This window comes from Lacerta agilis, chromosome 14, assembly GCF_009819535.1.
Source record: "Lacerta agilis isolate rLacAgi1 chromosome 14, rLacAgi1.pri, whole genome shotgun sequence".
Taxonomy (NCBI): domain Eukaryota; kingdom Metazoa; phylum Chordata; class Lepidosauria; order Squamata; family Lacertidae; genus Lacerta; species Lacerta agilis.
Window position 1 is genome coordinate 27642548 of NC_046325.1, and position 18505 is coordinate 27661052.

Genomic DNA, 18505 nt, shown 5'->3' on the forward strand with positions numbered 1-18505 from the left:
AGACAACGACAACGACAACAAATAAAGTGTGCTAGGGAAGCTGCACCCGTCCAGGTTGTTGTTAGACACCTGCTCATATCTAACAAATACCAAGGGCGCACAGGCATCCCACCCCACCCCCCACCCCCCGACAAGAAAAATTGTATGTTGCCTGACAAACTGAAGTTACTATTATGTAGACTTCGCAGTCTCAAGAAAACAGGCCTCTAGTCCTTCCACCTGTGTATGCGGAGGGAAACGTACTGATGGGAAAAAACACCCTGACAAAACACACACAACAAACACACACCCTGTGCAACTCTGCATGCAGCAGGGGATAGCAAGCAGAAGACTAACTGGGGAGTAAGTCCCATTGAGCTCCGTGAGACTCGACTTCTGAGTAAGCACATCCTCAGATTACACTGTGACGCACAAACACACCCCAATTACTTGTCAGCTTCTAATGTATTGGAGGTTTATTACAAGTCAGTGCAATGTGATGAGTGTTGGGGCAAAGAGTATGTTAATTTCAACCTCATGTGCATCAAAAAGGTCTACATTGACTAACTGCAATAGCTACTTTGATCACAGGGAGAGAGGAAAAACCCGCTCATGGACAATAATCTGCCCAATTTTATGCTTTTCACAATGAAGAATGCCGGCTCAACGTTGGGAACTCTTAGGGAAAGGGCAGAAAATAGCTTGTGTTTTAATTCGGAAGGCTGCCAAATTATAAATGGTCTGGAGTAAGTTAGCCAAGAACTCAACACCATACGTTGAAATTGAATGGCAAGGCAAAAATACAGATATTCCACACGCCATGCAACATCTGATTAACATAAAGGATTTATATACACAGCGATCACCAGTAGCTTAGCTGGCTTTTTCAGATAATTATTGTTTATTGATAGCTGGTTACAATAGCTAAGAATGGAGCCTCCACATCTAGAGATAGTATACCTCTGAAATTGCTGGGAGCAAATGGGACCCAAATCTCCTTTACGTCATTCTTGCAAACTTTCCAGAGCATTTGCCTGGCCACAGAGACGGAACGGTGGAGTAAAATGACTTTGTACTCAGCTGAGCAAGGCAGTTCTTCTGTTCCAAAGAGATTCTGCCTGATGAATTGTTCTGTGACACCCCAAAGCTTACGCAGCCATTTCAACCCACCTAGATGGGTCTAAAAAAAGTGAACTTCAGGATAATGACTTTGGGGCTAGTGTCACATGGCTATCCGAGGAAGCTGGAATTCAGATGCTAGGAGCCAAGTATTTGAAAAGCAACTCTTAAAAATATATATATAAACTAAGCATGCTTGCCCTAGAGCAAAAGATGCTGAAGGGCATCCCCACTCCTTTCAGATATTTTAAAAAGCAAGGGCTTGGGCAGAGCTTCCAGGTGAGAGGGGATGCTGGATCGTGCGCATCTTTGAAAATTGTTTAAATAATCAGGTTTCAGCAGAGGCTACAGAGCAGAACAAATACTGTATTGGTTTGATTATAAGTCTCACTCCCCCCCCCCCAATTCTGACCGTGAAAAGTTAAAAGAGCAGCTTAAATTCGCGACCTTACAAAAATTGGATTTTACGATATCGCTGCTGAAACAGACAGACGGGGGTGAGTGCCTGCGGAATTTTAAGGGAGCGGCTTATATTCGGGTATTGTCTTTTTCTCTCTCTCTCTCTCTCTCCCCCCTTGAATTTTAAAAGGTGCGGCTTATATTCAGGCCGATACGGTATAAATATTTTTGCTCCAGTACAACCTGAGTGCTGTGTCCCAGCCCCCTGGGAATTGCATTAGGTCCACTTGAGAATGCTGACGTCCCACTCTGCTTTACACACATCCTGCCCTAAATACTAGACACTGGGTCACTGCCAGCTGAGTTTTTAATTGAGCGTTCGTCCCGAGTTGTTTGCACAAAGCTTTCAAAGAGGTTAGCGAACCAGTTAACCAGCATGCAGATCACTTTGCATGAAGGTTAGTCAATGCATCAAGCAATTGTTGCTTTCTAGTGCATCTCCTTAAGGGAAGCAAATTTCGCTGCAGGAGAGCACCAAATCATGTGTAAGTAAGTGCACAACACAACCTGAATCTGCCGGTATGTGATTGAATCCCATCCCAAAATAGATAACAGCCCAAAAGCATCCTGGCTAGGCTCCTGCTGAGTGGTAAGTGCTCCTTGACACAACTCCTCACTTGCATTAGAGCAGGCATGTCCAAAGTCCATTTCGGGGGCCTAATCCGGCCCGCCTGTCAATTTAATCCGGTCCCCATAGTGGTATATGTCCTGGGGTTAAATCCTTAAAAAAGCTCAACAACTTTGGTTGGCCCTCACGCATGTTCACTTCATCAAATCTGGCCCTCTTTGAAAAAAGTTTGGTCTTTGAAAAAAGCTGGTCTCCAGCTTCCATCAGTGGGGCAAACCTCTCTGCACTACTCCTACTCGGAGAAGTTTTGGACGACAACCCCTATATCATCCCTGACCATTGGCAACATTGGCCGGCACTGCTAGGAGCTGCGGGCCACAACATCTGGAAGACTGAATGATTTTGTTATAAACTTAGGAATCTACCTTATTCTCAGTCAGTCTGTACTGGTCTAGCAATGCACAGCAAACTCTTATATTGTCCACCCTGACTGACAGCAGCTTTCCAACTTTTATGGAGGGGGGGGGCAGCATTCCCAGCCCTACCTAGAGATCCTGGGGATTGAACCTGGGATCTCCTGCCTGCAAAGCGGATGCTCTATCACTAAGCTACGGCTCTCCCCACAGTTGAAAGTGCAGAGTCTTTCAACATTCTGCTACCACAATTCATTTTTGGAGATGCTACTTGCGCCACTAAGCTTCCTTGTTGGCGTTTCACACACTACTCGTCGGAAGTTAGTTGTGTGTTGTTGTTTTTTGAAGCATTAAATGCACGTGAAGTGCATTTAAGATACACTACCATCTGTGTGCATGCAATCACCCCTTACCAAGTAGTAGGAAAGGCTTTTGAGGAGGAAACTTTCAGTTCTGGCCACCAGGTGTCAGCAGAGGGCCAGCTGCAAACCATGCATTTGCAATGAGAGTAATAAAAGAGGGGCAAACACCACGTTTCCTATGAGGGAAGGGGAAAGTGTCAGTTGGGTTGAGATTCCCTATAGAGGATTGCTGAGGAACAGGAAGAAGTGCCAGGGCGGGTGGAAGGGACAGGATGCTCAGAGGCATTGAGGTTGAAAGAAGGATGAGGAGTAGGCAATAGATTGAGAAACAGATACCTGAAGGTAGTGCAAGTAAAAAACAAGACAAGACAACGAGGCAGGGAACTGGGATGACATGGGCTGATCAAAGGGTGATGGCAGCATCAATTAAGAAACCTCAACACACACTTATAGCTCTTCTTATAGTCTTATGTTCAGAGCAATTGGGGATGTGTGTTTAAGTGAATGGGATGAGATGTAAAAAGACAGGTCCTACCTAGAACAGACTGCTGAGGGAGCATGTAGGCTGAAAAGAAAAGAAGAAGATTGGTCTGACAGAAATGCATAACGAAACCCAGCACATCTTGGATTGCAGGCTGGCTGGGTGCCAAATCACCCCTAATTTCACCTGCAAATAACATTTTTTATTGGGGTGTGTGCATGCTATACCGTTAAAGCACATTCAAAATGTGCACCACCACCACCACCCCACCCCCAGCATTAAGGAATTCTCGGTCCTGTTAGGGGTTTTCTGGGAATGGTAACGGGGGGGGGGGGGGTAAACTACAATGCCCAGAATTATGTGAGGGAAAGAATGTGCTTTGAAGGTATGGCCAGTGATTTAGTGGCCTGAGGTTGTGGGTGGGTTGAAGATCCTTCCACAGAAAGATCCTGATCTCCCACATCCTAGAATTGCCCAATCAGTGCAAAGGGGAAGCTTTTTAGCCACTGCGACCTACAAAGCGAAGCATTTAGCAAAACTGAAAACACACGGTGCTTCTGTTTCCAAAAAACAACAGCAACGGGGGCAAGTTCTGTTAAGTACAATGGAATTTCATGGTAAACAGCGCTCGAGATTGAGACTAAACACTAGGAGAAACTGTCTGATTGTAAGAGTTGTTTGACAGTGGAAATAACTCTTTCGGGAGGTGGTGGACTCTCCTTCCTTGGAGGTTTTTAAGCAGAGGCCAAATGGCCATCTCCTGTCATGGATGCTTTAGCTGAGATTCCTGCATTGCAGGGGGTTGGATTTGATGGCCCTGGGGGGGGGGGTCCCTTCCAACTCAACAATTCTATGAACACCACGAAAGATGCAGTCCAGATCATTTGCCCCTCTATGTGCATGGGAAATAGATCTAGCTGAAAGGCACACACAGATACCTGCATGGATAGCTGCAATACATCCCTGATTATTATTATTATTATTACTGTATTATAAGATTACCATATTATCTTATAGGATTGTACAATTTGAGAAGGGAGGTGGCAGTGAGCGGCCGTGGCTGTGACTTTCATGAAGGTACCCTGAGCTTCTGAATTTGCCAACGGACCCCTGTGTCTACACAAAGCCTCGAGGGCAAGAAAGAAGGGGTTAATCGGGAGAGGTGGAAGGAGAATGGGAAGAGGCTCCACAACCCTCCCTGTTTTTGTTTTTCTTTCTCTCCTCTTTTTTCCAGCCACCTCTGTGACCACGGTCCCATCCCATCCGCAGCAGGAAGCAGGTGATAACAAGCATTCTTGGCCCCAGGCCACCAGCCTCTCCCCCACCACACTAGAGTGGAGGCCACTGCAAGCCCCTGAGCAGATCCCACCTGAGCAGATCCCAAAGCATAAGGAGAGAGAGAAAGAAGAGGAATTATTTCTCATTAGAGAAAGAAAGCTGCACCCTTTGCCACTTGAGATTCAGAGCCACCAAACTTCTTGGTCTGCAAGCTCTCCTACTCATCCTTTCGCCTGTTGAAACAGTGAAACAAGCTACAAGATCCAAGGTTTATACACAAGAGACTATGTCAACTTTGCAACCATTTGCAACGCATCCCAGTAATGCAGTGTTTTTCAACCTTTTTTGGGCAAAGGCACACTTGTTTCATGAAAAAAATCACGAGGCACACCACCATTAGAAAATGTTAAAAAAATTAACTCTGTGCCTATATTGACTATATATAAAGTAATTCTCTTGAATAGGAATCAAATAAACAAATTTTTCCCACGGCACACCAGGCAACATCTCGCGGCACACTAGTGTGCCGCGGAACAGTGGTTGAAAAACACTGCAGTAATGGATAGAAACAATCCACTTAAGAGTGATAGGTGCCATATGAAGTTATCCTGCAACTAAGAAGGGACACGGGTGGTGCTGTGGTCTAAACCACTGAGCCTCTTGGGCTTGCCGATCGGAAGGTTGGTGGTTCGAATCCCTGCGGCGGGGTGAGCTCCCGCTGTTCTGTCCCAGCTCCTGCCAACCTAGCAGTTCAAAAGCATGCCAGTGCAGGTAGATAAATAGGTAAACAGCATTTATGTGCGCTCTGGTTTCCATCAAGGTATTCCATTGGGCCAGAAGCAATTAAGTCATGCTGGCCACACGACCCGGAAAGCTGTCTGTGGACAAACACTGGCTCCCTTGGTCTGAAAGCGAGATGAGTGCTGCACCCCATAGTCACCTTTGACTGGACTTAACCGTCCAGGGGTCCTTTACCTTTACCTACCTATCCTGCAACAGACAGCTCTTTCCCCTCATCAGACAGCTAGGGCTTAATATTTGCAAGGGCTCAGACATCCCAAGAGCAGGCTGTAAGACACTGCAGCCCCTGAGCAAGTGCAACATGGCTCCGCATCGGGCCTTCTCCTCGGGTGCTGTTGCTGCCTCCTTTTCGACACCTGATGAAAACATTTCTGTTTTATTTGGGCCCATCCGGACACGCCATTTGATTACATCTGGTCTCATTTGCTTTGAGCGTTTTTTATGTTTTCAGCTGTGTGTTTTTTTCCAGTTTTAAAATGTTTTAAATACTTTTTTGTTTTATTTTTAACTGTAGTTTTGGTCATATAAGTGTTTGCCGCCCTGGGCTCGTTTGGGAGGGAGGGATATCTGTTTTATTAATGCATTTCCAAGAAGCATCCTGATAAGGTTAAGCCCCTCTACACGATCCTCATCTAGGAACTGGTGGATCTTTATCATTCTGGTTTCTCTCTGATTCTTTATTTTCCCAATTTTGTGTCCACTTCTCTACATTTCCACACAGGTTTGCATTTTTTTAAAGTCCTCATGAACTTCTCTTAATGTGCACAATGTACACAGTATTGCAAAGTAATCCCCACTAATACAGTGTGTTATTTTCAGTTATACGCATTTTAAAGCACACTTTACCCCAGTATATGCAGTTTTGGATACCTTACTTGGCTAGAGAATTGCATGGCAAAATCCAGAGAAGTGTGAAATTCAAAGGATTGTGTTTCTGTTCACAAGGTTCAGGTCTAAATGCGAACCGAATTGAAATTCTCCCCTCTTCCGTCACCCAGCCACATCATTTCGTTTTTTTGTTTTTTGTTTTAAAGAGGCAGTGGATTCCTCACCCAAATGACGGCAGCAAACTAAACTCTAAGACGAGCTTGACGCCTTCATACATCTGAGAGTTGAAAGGCTTCAGGGAGATCCTGAGTTCCTAGACTGCAAAGGCTGAGACTTGGGTCTCAGACAAGAGGAAAATATATCGAATCTCCAATGGTGGCGTTACTGTTATAAGGGGGGAATTCTCTCTCTATTTCAAAAACAATTGGACAGGGAAATATGTTCCCAAGAGAGGAGGAGGAGGAGGAGGAGGAGGAGGAGGAGGAGGAGGAACATTTGCCATGGGAAATGTTAAAAATAGTCTGGAAAAAAAAATCTTTCCGGGCAGGGAGAGGGTTTTGATGCAACACACCCAAGGGTTTTTGGCTCCAGGGACATCTCCCTGTCTGCTGGGAGCCATACTTACTTCTGGTAATGTTAACACTTTATGTGAAAGCCTGCTAGCAGGATATAAATATCCATTTGACACTATATTTTGCAGAGCAGCAGGGCAGAACCTTTTCAACCGAGTGTCGTGTTCTCTTCTGGGCAGCTTTCTTGGTGACACATGTCAATGGTGGGTGGGGCCAGAGGCAATGGTGGGTGGAGCAATGAATGTAAATTTTTCCTTTGTACAGTAGTATAGCTTCTGTACACCATGCCTCTCTATCCTCTGCCCAGGCAAGCGCAAGCAAGAGGCATTAACAGAGATCAAGGGCACATTCCAGCAAGGCAAAAAAAAAAAAACACCCAAGGAGCGTGTGAATCAGAGCCAATGAAGGATGTGGCTGGGGAGGAGGTGTGGCCTGGGAAGAAACTCAACAGCCAGGCAGAGAGACTTGGGAGGTTCCCCACCCCCAATTTCAGACCACACTTTTCTGTCTTCCTGATGTCTGGTTCTGTTGGGATTGCTCATTCTGCCTGGCCAAATGGGACGGAAAGTTATTTAATGCTAAAGACACTGGCAAGCTCCTGGTAAGACAGAAGCACAACCTATGCAGGTATTTTTCTTAGTCACATGACTGTCCCACCTTTCACTCTGGCACAGCAAAGGACCCACCACCTGAGGACTGCCTCTTTCCTGGAAGGGACAGCATCCTTCCCTACCCTGTGTGAGCGACCATAAAAGTGCCAGCTATCTCACCTCTTGCTTCAACAGAATGCCCTGGGGACATTCTCCTGAACAGATCAATTCTTCCTACAAAGAGATTTACAGACCCTCCTGGCCTCAAGAGCTGCACCCCAGACAAATCAATGTACCTGGTGTTTGTCTAATTGTTTTCAATTAACTAAAACAGAGTTCTTTTCTCTCTTTCAGAACATGCAGTGGCTCGATGGTACACCATCTTAACAAGAAAAAGGAATCCCTTTTATTGCAATCTCCCCGCTGCCAGTAATCGGCCCAAGCCCAACAGCATCCCCAATTGCATCTGGCATCACACTTCTGTACAGTCAGGTTTGCTGCCAAATCTTTGGCCCATTCAAGCAGGAGTTGCTCATCTGGACAAGAGTTTTGTGCATTGTCAGAAAAGTCATTGTCTCCCCACTTCCACTCCTTCCGGTTCGTGTAGCTTCCTGACTCATTTCTTAGGGGTTTCAAGCCTATGCATCCTTTGGAACACACTATAAATGAAAGATGCCAGCCCCAACCCCACCCCAATTCCCCGAAAAATACATGAGAGCAAAGCACGAATCCCCAAGGATTGGAGCAGGTCTCTTTTACAAGCTAGAACAGATGATCCGATATCAGGTCTGTGATATTAATTTGGGCCAGGCTGCAGACACAGTTCACGGGTGTGATTATTCCAGCCGGAGGAGTCCAGCTCATCCAGGGAACAACCAGCTAGGCAGAGGAGAGAGGGAGATCCCTGGCATCACACGGTCAAATCAGCTCTGGCCGAAGAAGAGCGGGACGACCGGCTGCTCTTTGTGGAACTCTTATGGTGGAAGTGAGCCTTGGGCTCATAATGATTGGGAATCCCGCCATGAGAAGGCATCCCATTGGCGCCTCCCTCTGCTGGGGCCAGGAAGTGCTGCGATTTTTTCTCTTGCTTCTGATTGGACCAGTTGTCCTGCTGTTCGTAAGAGGCAGTGGTGGGTGGGGCAATCGTGCGGCGCCTCCTGCAGCGGTTCTTGAACAAGAGGTGGGCCAGCTCCACCAAGCTGAGCAAGGCCGAAACCAGCCCCACCATGAAGTAGAACTGGATGAAGATGGTCTTCTCGGTTGGCCGAGAGACAAAGCAGTCGATGAGGTGAGGGCACAGGTGATGCTTGCAGATGTACTGATACCCCACCTGGAAGCCGTACAACATCCACTGTCCGACCAGGAAGCCCATCTCAGCCAAGATCCTCACCACCACATTGACAATGTAGAAGGTCTTGATGTTTTGGCTGCGCTGGCAGGGTTGGGGCCCGAATTTTGCGGGGGCCTTTCCCCCCGCCCTGCTGGCTTCCTCCTCTCCTGCTTCCATCTCCTTCTGGTTGATCTTCGTGGTCTGGTGCATGGAGTAGATGACAAAGAGGACCGCCGGGGCGGAGAGCACCACAATGTGGAAGACCCAGAAGCGGTAGTGGGAGATGGGGAAGGCCAAGTCGTAGCAGATCTGCTTGCAGCCAACCTGCCGCGTGTTGCACTCAAACTCCTCCTGCTCGTCGTCGAAGACGTCACTGCCCACCGTGGCCAGGATCAGGATGCGGAAGATGAGCATCACCACCAGCCAGAAACGGCCCACCATGGGAGAGTGCTCCTGCACCGCGTCCAGAAGGGAGCTCAAGAACCCCCACTCACCCATGGCTGCTGCAGCAGGGAGGAGAGGAAGGGAAATAAATTGAGAGGTCAGCTTCACTGGAGATCCTTCCCGGGACTGGAGATCTTGCTAAGGTTTGACACACATGCAGCTACTCCATGAGTCTGGGGAGGTGATGAAAGTGTTCACTTTTAAAGGCCAGTCACTAAGTGGGGGAAGATTGGGAAGTCTGGCTGACAATAGGTGACTGCAGGAACAAAGTTGGGGAAGAACCTGGAAGATTGGTCCATAGCTCCGTGGTAGAACATCTGCTTTCCATGCAGAAGGTCCCTGGTTCAGCCTGGAGTCTTTGTATAAGGCTGTCCCCTCTGTCTGAAACCTGTTTGCAGCCAATGTCACCATTACTGAGGTGGACTGGCCAATGACTGGAAGCTTTGATCATCTAGTGCAACCCTCTGCAATGCAGAAATAACAACTAAAAAATCCCTGAGAGATAGCCACCCAACCTCTCTTTAAAAACTCCAAATCATTGGTCCACTTGGCTCAGTACTGTTGACGCTGACTGAAAACAGGTCTCCAGGGTTTCAGATAGCTGTCTCGTACGGGGATCAAACCTGCAACCTTGGTGTTATCGGTACCACACTGTCACTGCAACTGACTGAGCTATCCAGAGCATCTGCTTGGCATGCAGAAAGCCCCGTGCTCAATCCTGAACATATCCAGACCACACCACTGTCTGAAATCCTGCAGAGCTGCCTGCCAGTCTGTGCAGACCAAAGCTGTGGTCCTCTGGGTGTTGGCGGACTACAACTTCCATCACCCCTGACTGCTGGCCATGATCTCTGGGACCGATGGGAGCTTGAGTCCAACAATTACCATGGTAGATGGAGCAGTGGTTTGACTCAGTACAAGGCTGTCCCCATGATGACTTTTATTCCTATGGCACACTGAGCCTCAATCAGCAAGCTCAGAGCATCTATACTGGAGAGGTCTCCCTGCCCCCATGTATCAAAGCAAGGCTATTTTAATTCTGTGAAAGGTGTATGACCTTGGCAACACCGAGAGAGCTTGGGGGTTTGCTGGTGGATGTTTTATGTCTGTTGCCAAGTTATCTGGAGAGGGGAGAAGATAAAACCAGACAGCTCCAACTGGTCCAGGCCAGCTGGAGTGCGCTAACTTCTAGGACGACAGATTGGTATACCAACCGGGGAAGGTCCTTTCCGCTGGGGACTGGGCAGAAAAACACAGCCCTTAAAGAAAATGAATATACTATCTTGCAATATGTGTCAAATATCTAATAACTTAAGGGCACTTAACTTCAGAACTAAACTCTTGCACCTGGCAAGACTTGCTTTTAGAACCATGTAAAAATTGCACCGCTCTTGGAAGATTGCGTTTCTGCGTGAGTATGCCACCTGTTTGGAATGAGCCATACCCGGAACAGTAACTCATTCAGAGATAAAACAGGCAGCCTCCTCTGAAAGCGGGTGACTCTGCTATGTCTCTGCATAGCACATTATCTGTTGTAGTGCAGCAGGGAAATTGTCCACTGCCACCTAACAAACAAACACCAGAGATGCAACAGTGATCTTGGCACACCGTTTGGGAACTGCTGATACAGGACTAAGTACAGTAGTGCAGCATCTATTTTATTAATTAATCTGTTTTGGAAATAGGGGAAATGCCATAGTTGCAGGGATGGGGAAGGTTTGTATGTGAGCGAGTGTGTGTGTGTGTGTGTGTGTGTGTGTGTGTGTGTGTGTGTGTAGGGGAGGAGAAAGTTGCCACTTTCTGGTTGCACTGCTGTTTTTTTTAAATAGCTATTTGACAAGCAGAAACTCAACCGATCTATGCTCTTCCCCGGCACTGAGATGCAATGATCAAGAAAGCTACATGTGTTGAATTGCCAGCTGTTTTGTTTTTAAAGGGAGGGGGAAGGTGAACCTTCTCTTGCAAATTTCTCTCCCCTTCCTTGATAGAAATAAGAAATGCATTCTAGATTCCTACCACCTTCCTTCTCTTGATTCCCCCCTTAAACACCCCATAATACTTTACAGAACCAAGGCTGCAACTTTACTAATTTAAAAAACAGTACTACTAGTCAATTAAAAATCCTAGTTGCAGATTAAAACCCACCACTGACACTAATACTTAGTGGCGCAGGCTGCACAAGCCATTCCCCTTCCCAGTGCCAATTTTGCATCATTCTCCTCCACTACTACAACAACAAAAAACCCAACACTTTATACAGATGGCTCCAATACCTATATTCAAAATCCCTATTTAGCCACGAAACTTACTGAGGGACCTTGCACCAAGTCACTACTGTATGTCTGAGTCTGGCCTATAGAATCATAGAACTGTAGAGTTGGAGGGGACCGGGGGGGGGGGGTCATCTCATCCAACCCCTCCAATGCAGGAACTTTTTGCCCAAGCTGGGTCTCGAACCCAGAACCCTGAGATTAAGATGCTGTAGCGACTGAGCTATTATTGGCATCCTTGCTGTGAAGATAAACTAGGTCATAAACCGGGAAGGGGAAGAACTACAGAGGTGGGATAAAGAAACAGAGAAATCAGGCAGGTGGACAGGTACCGACTGGAGTTTCCCTTCTTGCAATCAAAATCACTGACCGCAAAAAGAGGATGGCAATCAGTCAAAATCAAAAATCAAAATCTTTGAACCTTGATCTCACCCTACTAAAACTTTAAAGGCATGTTGCTCTGCTTTGTTACTCTAATGCAGGCATAGGCAAACTCGGCCCTCCAGATGTTTTGAGACTACAATTCCCATCATCCCTGACCACTGGTCCTGTTAGCTAGGGATGATGGGAGTTGTAGTCCCAAAACATCTGGAGGGCCGAGTTTGCCTATGCCTGCTCTAACAGGAGATGTTCCATATCCAAGATTCTTAAACGGATGAAGGTCTGCTGTACTAAAGGTACACACCATTCCTTCCTTCCTTTGTTCATTAAATTGCATAGTATTGCATTCTATGAAGGATGCCCTTCTGTGGGACTGGAAAAGGGCAGTTTATTCTGACTTCAACTACCGATTCATTAAGGCTGCAATCACACCTGTACATGGAAGTACGTTTCATCAAATCCACACTATTATTTCACTAAGCAGACAAGGGTCAGATTGCCCAGTAAGGCAAATGATTAGTCAGCTAGCAGTTGAATGCTTATGCAGAAACAAGTCCCCCTTAGTTATGCAGGACTCACTGTCAGCTGACTGTGTCCAGGATGGCAGCTTTAAAATCTTACGATAACTGGCAAGCCTAGTGGATATATCATGATACAGCTAAGCTACATTTAGATCACAGCATGCATTGCACATTCATGTAAATTTACAAGCCGCCTTATCTTCTTAGGCAAAAACGTTCCTATTAGAAATTCTGGAACAATTAAATATTTACTGTTTTTTTTTACATTAAAATAAAAAACAGAAAGGCAAAGAATGGAGGCCTCTTACGGACTATTTGGAAAAAAAATAATACTTTAGTCAAATGAAATCGCGGGCAGGGTTCAAGGTAAAAGCAGCGTTAGAAAAAATGATAAAATAAGAAAGAAACTTTTTTTTGGTGATAGGTAGAGATATAATGCAGTAGAAGTGATCTGAGTAAAAACGCCATGGAGTTGGGAAGTCAGTTTATGAAACTATGTAATAATTCCATAGGATTGTGGAAATGTTTGAAAAATGTAATAAAAGATTATAAAGCAAAAAACAACAAGAACAGCAGCTACGGGGTTTTGTTTTTGTTTATTAGAGGTTTCCATCAGAAACCTGTTTTTAGTGAAGTGCATAAATTTATATGAAGGTGGTGATCATTATACACATTGATTCTTACTCGTTTGCACAGCACATATTTTGCAGTTATTTTCCTATTTAGCTAGCCCCCTTCCCCATGCAGCTCTCAGTCTCCTAGAGGCTAACATCCCCACAGGGTTCCAGTCTCCCCAGCCCCAGATGTTCCCTTCCTCTGGATAGTTCCCAGGTCCCCTATTTGTCTACCTGGCCAATGCCAGAGGCTGCAGAACAGGGCAAGGAAAGCTCCCCTGAGGCCACGGAATAAACAATTGCCTGAAATCCATTGTGTGGGCAGCAGAATAGGATAGGAAGCTAGCAAGCTGCCTTGCACCCGAGTCCACCTGATTCAGTACTGCCCACACTGACCGGCAGCTGCTCTCCAAGGTTCCAGGCAGGACTCTCTCGCAGCCCTTCCTGGAAATGCAATGACTGACCTTCTTGGGACCTTCTACCTGCAAGGCAGGTGTTCCGTTACTGAGCCATGGCCCTTCCCCCCAGGTCTCCTTTCCTTTCCTTATATGTGCCTCCGATAATCTCCGTCAGGGAGAAAGATGCAGAAGGGCCACAGGCCTAGAAACCAGGCAGCCCTCAACACCTATGCGCCCAGGTGAGTGCTTGGAGGGTCAGTCCAGGGGGAGAGATGCTCCTCGCCCCACTGCCTACAGACTTTCCGTCGCAGCCCCCCTCTCCAACCCCTCTTCTTCAGAGCATAGGCATAATTCAACATGCATTTTCTCCTCCTCCTTTGTGTCTTATCTTACTCTGTGCACCTGTAATTATGTACTTGTTATTTTTCAACAAAGACTATTAAAAGAAAGGAAAAAAAACACTGTGCAAATCCACCCCTGACTTTTAGGTAGGTGCATTTTCAACAGGTTGTCCCTCCTGCCAGCCATCTACCTCATATTTGGGACCCCACTCCTCCTGCAGGGCCCAGAGACACCCCCTCCTCCTGTAATGGTGCCTACCTCTCCTCCTGCTCTTCTAAGGCAGCTTAGCTGGCATCCCCTCGCTCTGCTCTCCTCCCTGGACTAGACTTGCTTCAGATCTGGCTAGGAAAGGGACATAGGGACAGAGGGAGGGAGAGGCAGGGCTTCCCCCTGTAGCTCTGCTGGGAAGCTTTTAAAGCGATAGGCCTGCCCTGCCCGGTTCTGTGCCAGGATCCCCCTCCCAGGGCTCGGTGGGGAAGGGGGGGGGGAGAAGCTGGAGCAGAGGCAGTGGTTCAGGCGTAAGGGACAAGAGGGAGGCCTACAGCCATTTGACACACTCACCCAGTTTGTTTGTTTTTTAAAACACCACCACAAAGGTTTCAAATTTACCAATATAATAATCCCAATTTACAGTTCAACTGAACAGCTAAACGCTCCAGGTCAGAGCTACAGGGAACCAGGCAGAGGGCCTTCTTGGTAGTGGCGCCCGCCCTGTGGAACGCCCTCCCGTCAGATGTCAAAGAAACAAACAACGACCTGAATTTTAGAATACACCTGAAGGCAGCCCTCTATAGGGAAGCCTATAATGTTTGATGCTTTGCTGTAGTTTTATAAATTGTTGGAAGTCGCCCAGAGTAGCTGAGGTAACCCAGTTTGTGTCTCTATACAGTATTGTGATTTTATGCTGTGAACCATCACGAGACCTGCGTGTATAGGGCAGTATATAAAATTAAGAACACACAGAGCACTTTTTCAACTTCCAGTTGTGTACGTTGCATTCAGAGCTCAGACAGACTCATCCACTAGGCTTTTTTTTTTTTGTAGTAACAGCTTTAAATAGCACAGCACATGAGAGTATAAAGTGTTGGCTGAGTCTGTGCAGAGTCCCCCATCTCCATCCCCACCCCAGTGGAAAATCTGACAGCTCTTTCGACACTTGACTGCTTTCCAATAAACACTTTGGTCTAACTGATACGGGGCCCTGGAATGTCATTTTGATGTTTGGCGCTGGGCGGAGGGCAAGGGGGCCACACCAACTGGCCTTGTCAGAAAGCATCAACACTCTGCAGCCATACACTTTAAAATGGTGAAATATCCATGTAAGCTGAAGAGAAATCAAAGTATATCTACAGTAAAAGTGCAGGCCCTGCCTCTTTCCCCAAAGGCACCCACACAAGAGAAGAGCAAGAGCTTTTCCTTCCCCTATTCCCAAAGGAGACATATTCCAGCCCCATTATTCCTGGACTACGTGCTGTGAATGATATACATTAACATTTGCATGTGTCTCTGCATACTTCCTTGCTCTGCCCTTGTTTCCTTCCAACTTGCTTCCACAGAAGGTGCATAGTAACCCATACTTTTCTTCCAGGAAAAAAGGTGCCAGTACTGCATACCCTTGAGTGTGGAGGGGAGTGGGAGCTGGTACTTAACTGTGCCAATTTGTAGCGTTGGGTGCGATCAATCAGTCCCAGCGCAGAGCTTTGTACCATCAAGAGCTGCCTATTGTGTCCCTGCATGAGTCCCTGCTCTGAGCTAGCAGGGACATGCTTACAAGTGCAATTTACACATGGGCAGGAGACTGGCAGAAAGACTGTTCTGCAAACAGGTAACCCTCTTTCATATGAGGCTTGTAGCTCAGTGGCAGAGCATTTGCTTTTGCATCTACAAGGTCCCAGCTTCAGTTGCCAGAACCTCCAAAAAGGACTGGGAAAGATTGTTGTGAAGTTATGGAGCGTCATGGACAGACAGGTGTAGACAACAGAGGGACAAACGGCCTGACTTAGTCCAAGTCAACTTCTAACATTCCCCTCAAATGATTTTTTGAGAGCGAAAAATGTGAAGCGTGTCTGTCCGACATTTGGGAAGCAACTGCTTAAAGTAGATGCGAATGGCATGGCTATCACTTGACAGTGTAGGATGGAATTCACCTAGATAATAGTTTTGTGTACCCCACACCATAACCTCCGCACTGTGATCTTTCCCACCAAGGAAGACCTTATGCAAAGCATTCCTCTTTCTCTTTCTATTCTAGGACCTCCAGGAAGATGCCATACTTAATAATAAAATCACTGCAGATAAGAGTAAGGAAATGCACACTTCAAATATATTTTACTGTTTCAGCCAGCCACACAGACAGGGAAAATTTGGAGAACTATTGTTTGGTTTAATTTTAACCGCCCATCACAGTTGATCAAATAAAAGCAAGTTTGTTCACATGGCTATTCGACTTGTTTGCTGGTATTACAAAACTAAAAAAGTGTCCACTTATTTCTAAATACATTGCTTTTCCTTGAGACACCCTAACTGTGATTTTTGCATTTGTCCCTAATATCTGGCACGCCTATTAAAAGTTAGAGAAATATCATATCTAGAGTCAAATTGTACAGTAACTTTTCCATTTTATATATCTTTTTCCAGTATTTGTTGGCTCACGAGCAACTCTACCAGACAGTAAAAAAACAAAAAACCCCACTTTTTATGGCCTGACATTTCCAGCAGTTTGAACAATACACTTTTATTTTTGTTACACTTATCAGTAGTGGACTAACACAGCACCTGATAAACCATTTTCTGACACATTTTCTCTTAATTTCCACGCATGAAGAAAGAGTATGGCTGATCTTCCAAAGATGTTTCCACACATACTTGGAGAGGCATATTAACTTCCACAGCTAGAGTCCACTTTCATTACCGTGTATCTTTTCGTTTTGCCAGTTCACCCTCCTACGCCCAGGATTTTATTGTCAAAAGCCGTTATTCCAGAACTAGCATGACTCTCAAAAGGTGTTGCATGGAACCAGAAAAAGCAACATACAAGTACTGAACAGTATTCCTTCCTCGACACATTCCCTTTTCCGCCCTCGAGAACTGGAGCCAAGTGCTTTGCCAAACAAAGGCAAAGGGGTTCTTTGTTAAAGATTGAAACACTAGTAGTGAAAAAAGCCTGGAATTTATTCAGCAGCAGACTTCTCATACACAAGGATAGAGAACCACTCTTTTACACAAGAGTAAACACAATAGAATACACCTACACCAGTGGTTCCCAATGGGCAGTGCTTTTTTTCTAGGGGTACACAGTACTGGTACCTTTCCCCCCAAAAAATGTTTAAGTGTGGCACTTACTGCAACACCTTCATGGTGAGTGCCGACACCTTCTATTAAAAAGCGCTGCCAATTGGTGGCACCATTCACATCATGAAAACTACCAGATACCAAAGGTTTCAAAAGTAGGGGGTCCATAGTTTGGCTTTTGAAAAACAGAGGGTCTGCAGTACTTAGCCAACTGGGAAGCACTGGGATAAAGCAGGACACAAGAATAGGACAAACATACCAGGCCCTCCTTTTTACACAATGATACCAGGCAAACAATTCCTTCTTTAAACCAGGACAGAGCATACCTGGCAAATGGCAGTCTCTTCTTCCAGCTGCTGGGACCCCAAGGGATGTAGCAGCAGCAGCAGCAGCAGCAGCAGCAGCAGCAGCAGCACCTCAGTAGACCTCATTCTGGCCAGGCTATGCACCTATGTCAGTTTAGGCCTGCATCAAAGCTCCACCATCTTTGCTTAAGCCCTATGGCTTTTCTCTGCCCCAGTCATGAGGCTTAATTGCTGAACTCCCTTCACCTGGCTTGATTGTTAAGCTACTTTCACCTGGCATTTGGTAGGGGGTGTCTCATGGTCTAGGCCAAAAGTAATTAGCCTACAGCAGTGCTATGTCTGCACAAGGAGCAACTTGAATCATTACTGCTGGGCTTAGGAGAGCAGGGAAGTCCTGCTTCCATAGTGACACGGTTAATTGTGCAAGCCCCCCCCCCCCCCGATTAACAATTCATCTTCCTTATTCCCAGGACACCAAGCAAAAGCCAGAGACGGTTCGTCCTCCTACCTGCAATGTTGTTTTAGTCAGGAGCAAGGCAGCCTCAGTTACTGGGAATCCCCTTTCTTGGACAACAGGACAAAGGAACAGTGTCACTTCCCCCCAGGGAGGGGTTTCCTCATTGAAGCCTCTTTGTGGCAAGTGGAACATTCAATAGTCTAGACTGGAGTCACCCATAAGGGGCAGTGAGAGCTCAGAGGATAAGTGGGTGCCAGGAGGAAATACTGAGTATTGTGCCCATGGGCAGCATGTTAGAATTTCCTGCTCTATACCACATCATTTTCCCATTAGAAAAATAGGAGTAAAATTGGATAGGGGTATTGTTAATAAGCTCAGCTTATTGCAAACCACTATCCTAAGGAATGTTACCTTAGAAAGCTGAAGTGGCAATTTTCCATAAAGAAATGCTCAGGCATCTGTTTCCCTTGATGTCCTGTATGAATCAATATTAGCTGCAATAAGCTACATTGCAAAAATCCAAGACAAGACTTGACTTCCTTAGAGATTTCTGACTCAAGAGAAGACACATTTGAGGGCTCTCCTGATAAGGATTTAAAAAATGTTCTTGGTCTGGAGCAAAGGACAACAAAGTTTCTACAACAAAATGATTTTTTTGGAATTGCCAGAATGCAGCACAGCCTAATTTCTATTCAAAACACA

At 46.1% G+C, this 18505-nt stretch overlaps 1 protein-coding gene across 2 annotated transcripts; it reads right to left on the reverse strand.

The window, feature by feature from the left end:
- Positions 1 to 7622: 7622 nt before the first annotated feature.
- Positions 7623 to 14105, reverse strand: GJD3 (gap junction protein delta 3). Of its 2 annotated transcripts, none has more exons than XM_033170897.1 (2): positions 14009 to 14105; positions 7623 to 9283 (listed from the first exon to the last, which is right to left on the reverse strand). In XM_033170897.1, exon 2 carries the CDS (start codon positions 9276 to 9278, stop codon positions 8361 to 8363), a length of 918 nt encoding a protein of 305 aa, XP_033026788.1. In that variant the 5' UTR covers positions 9279 to 9283; positions 14009 to 14105; the 3' UTR covers positions 7623 to 8360. The 2 variants fall into 2 exon arrangements, with proteins under 2 accessions (XP_033026788.1, XP_033026789.1); XM_033170898.1 differs by having other exon boundaries at positions 7623 to 9280; positions 14009 to 14098.
- Between the last annotated feature and the right edge of the window lie 4400 nt (positions 14106 to 18505).

Coding starts and splice junctions, on each gene's coding strand:
- GJD3 (XM_033170897.1), bottom strand. CDS start 9,278: ATGGGTGAGTGGGGGTTCTTGAGCTCCCTTCTGGACGCGGTGCAGGAG.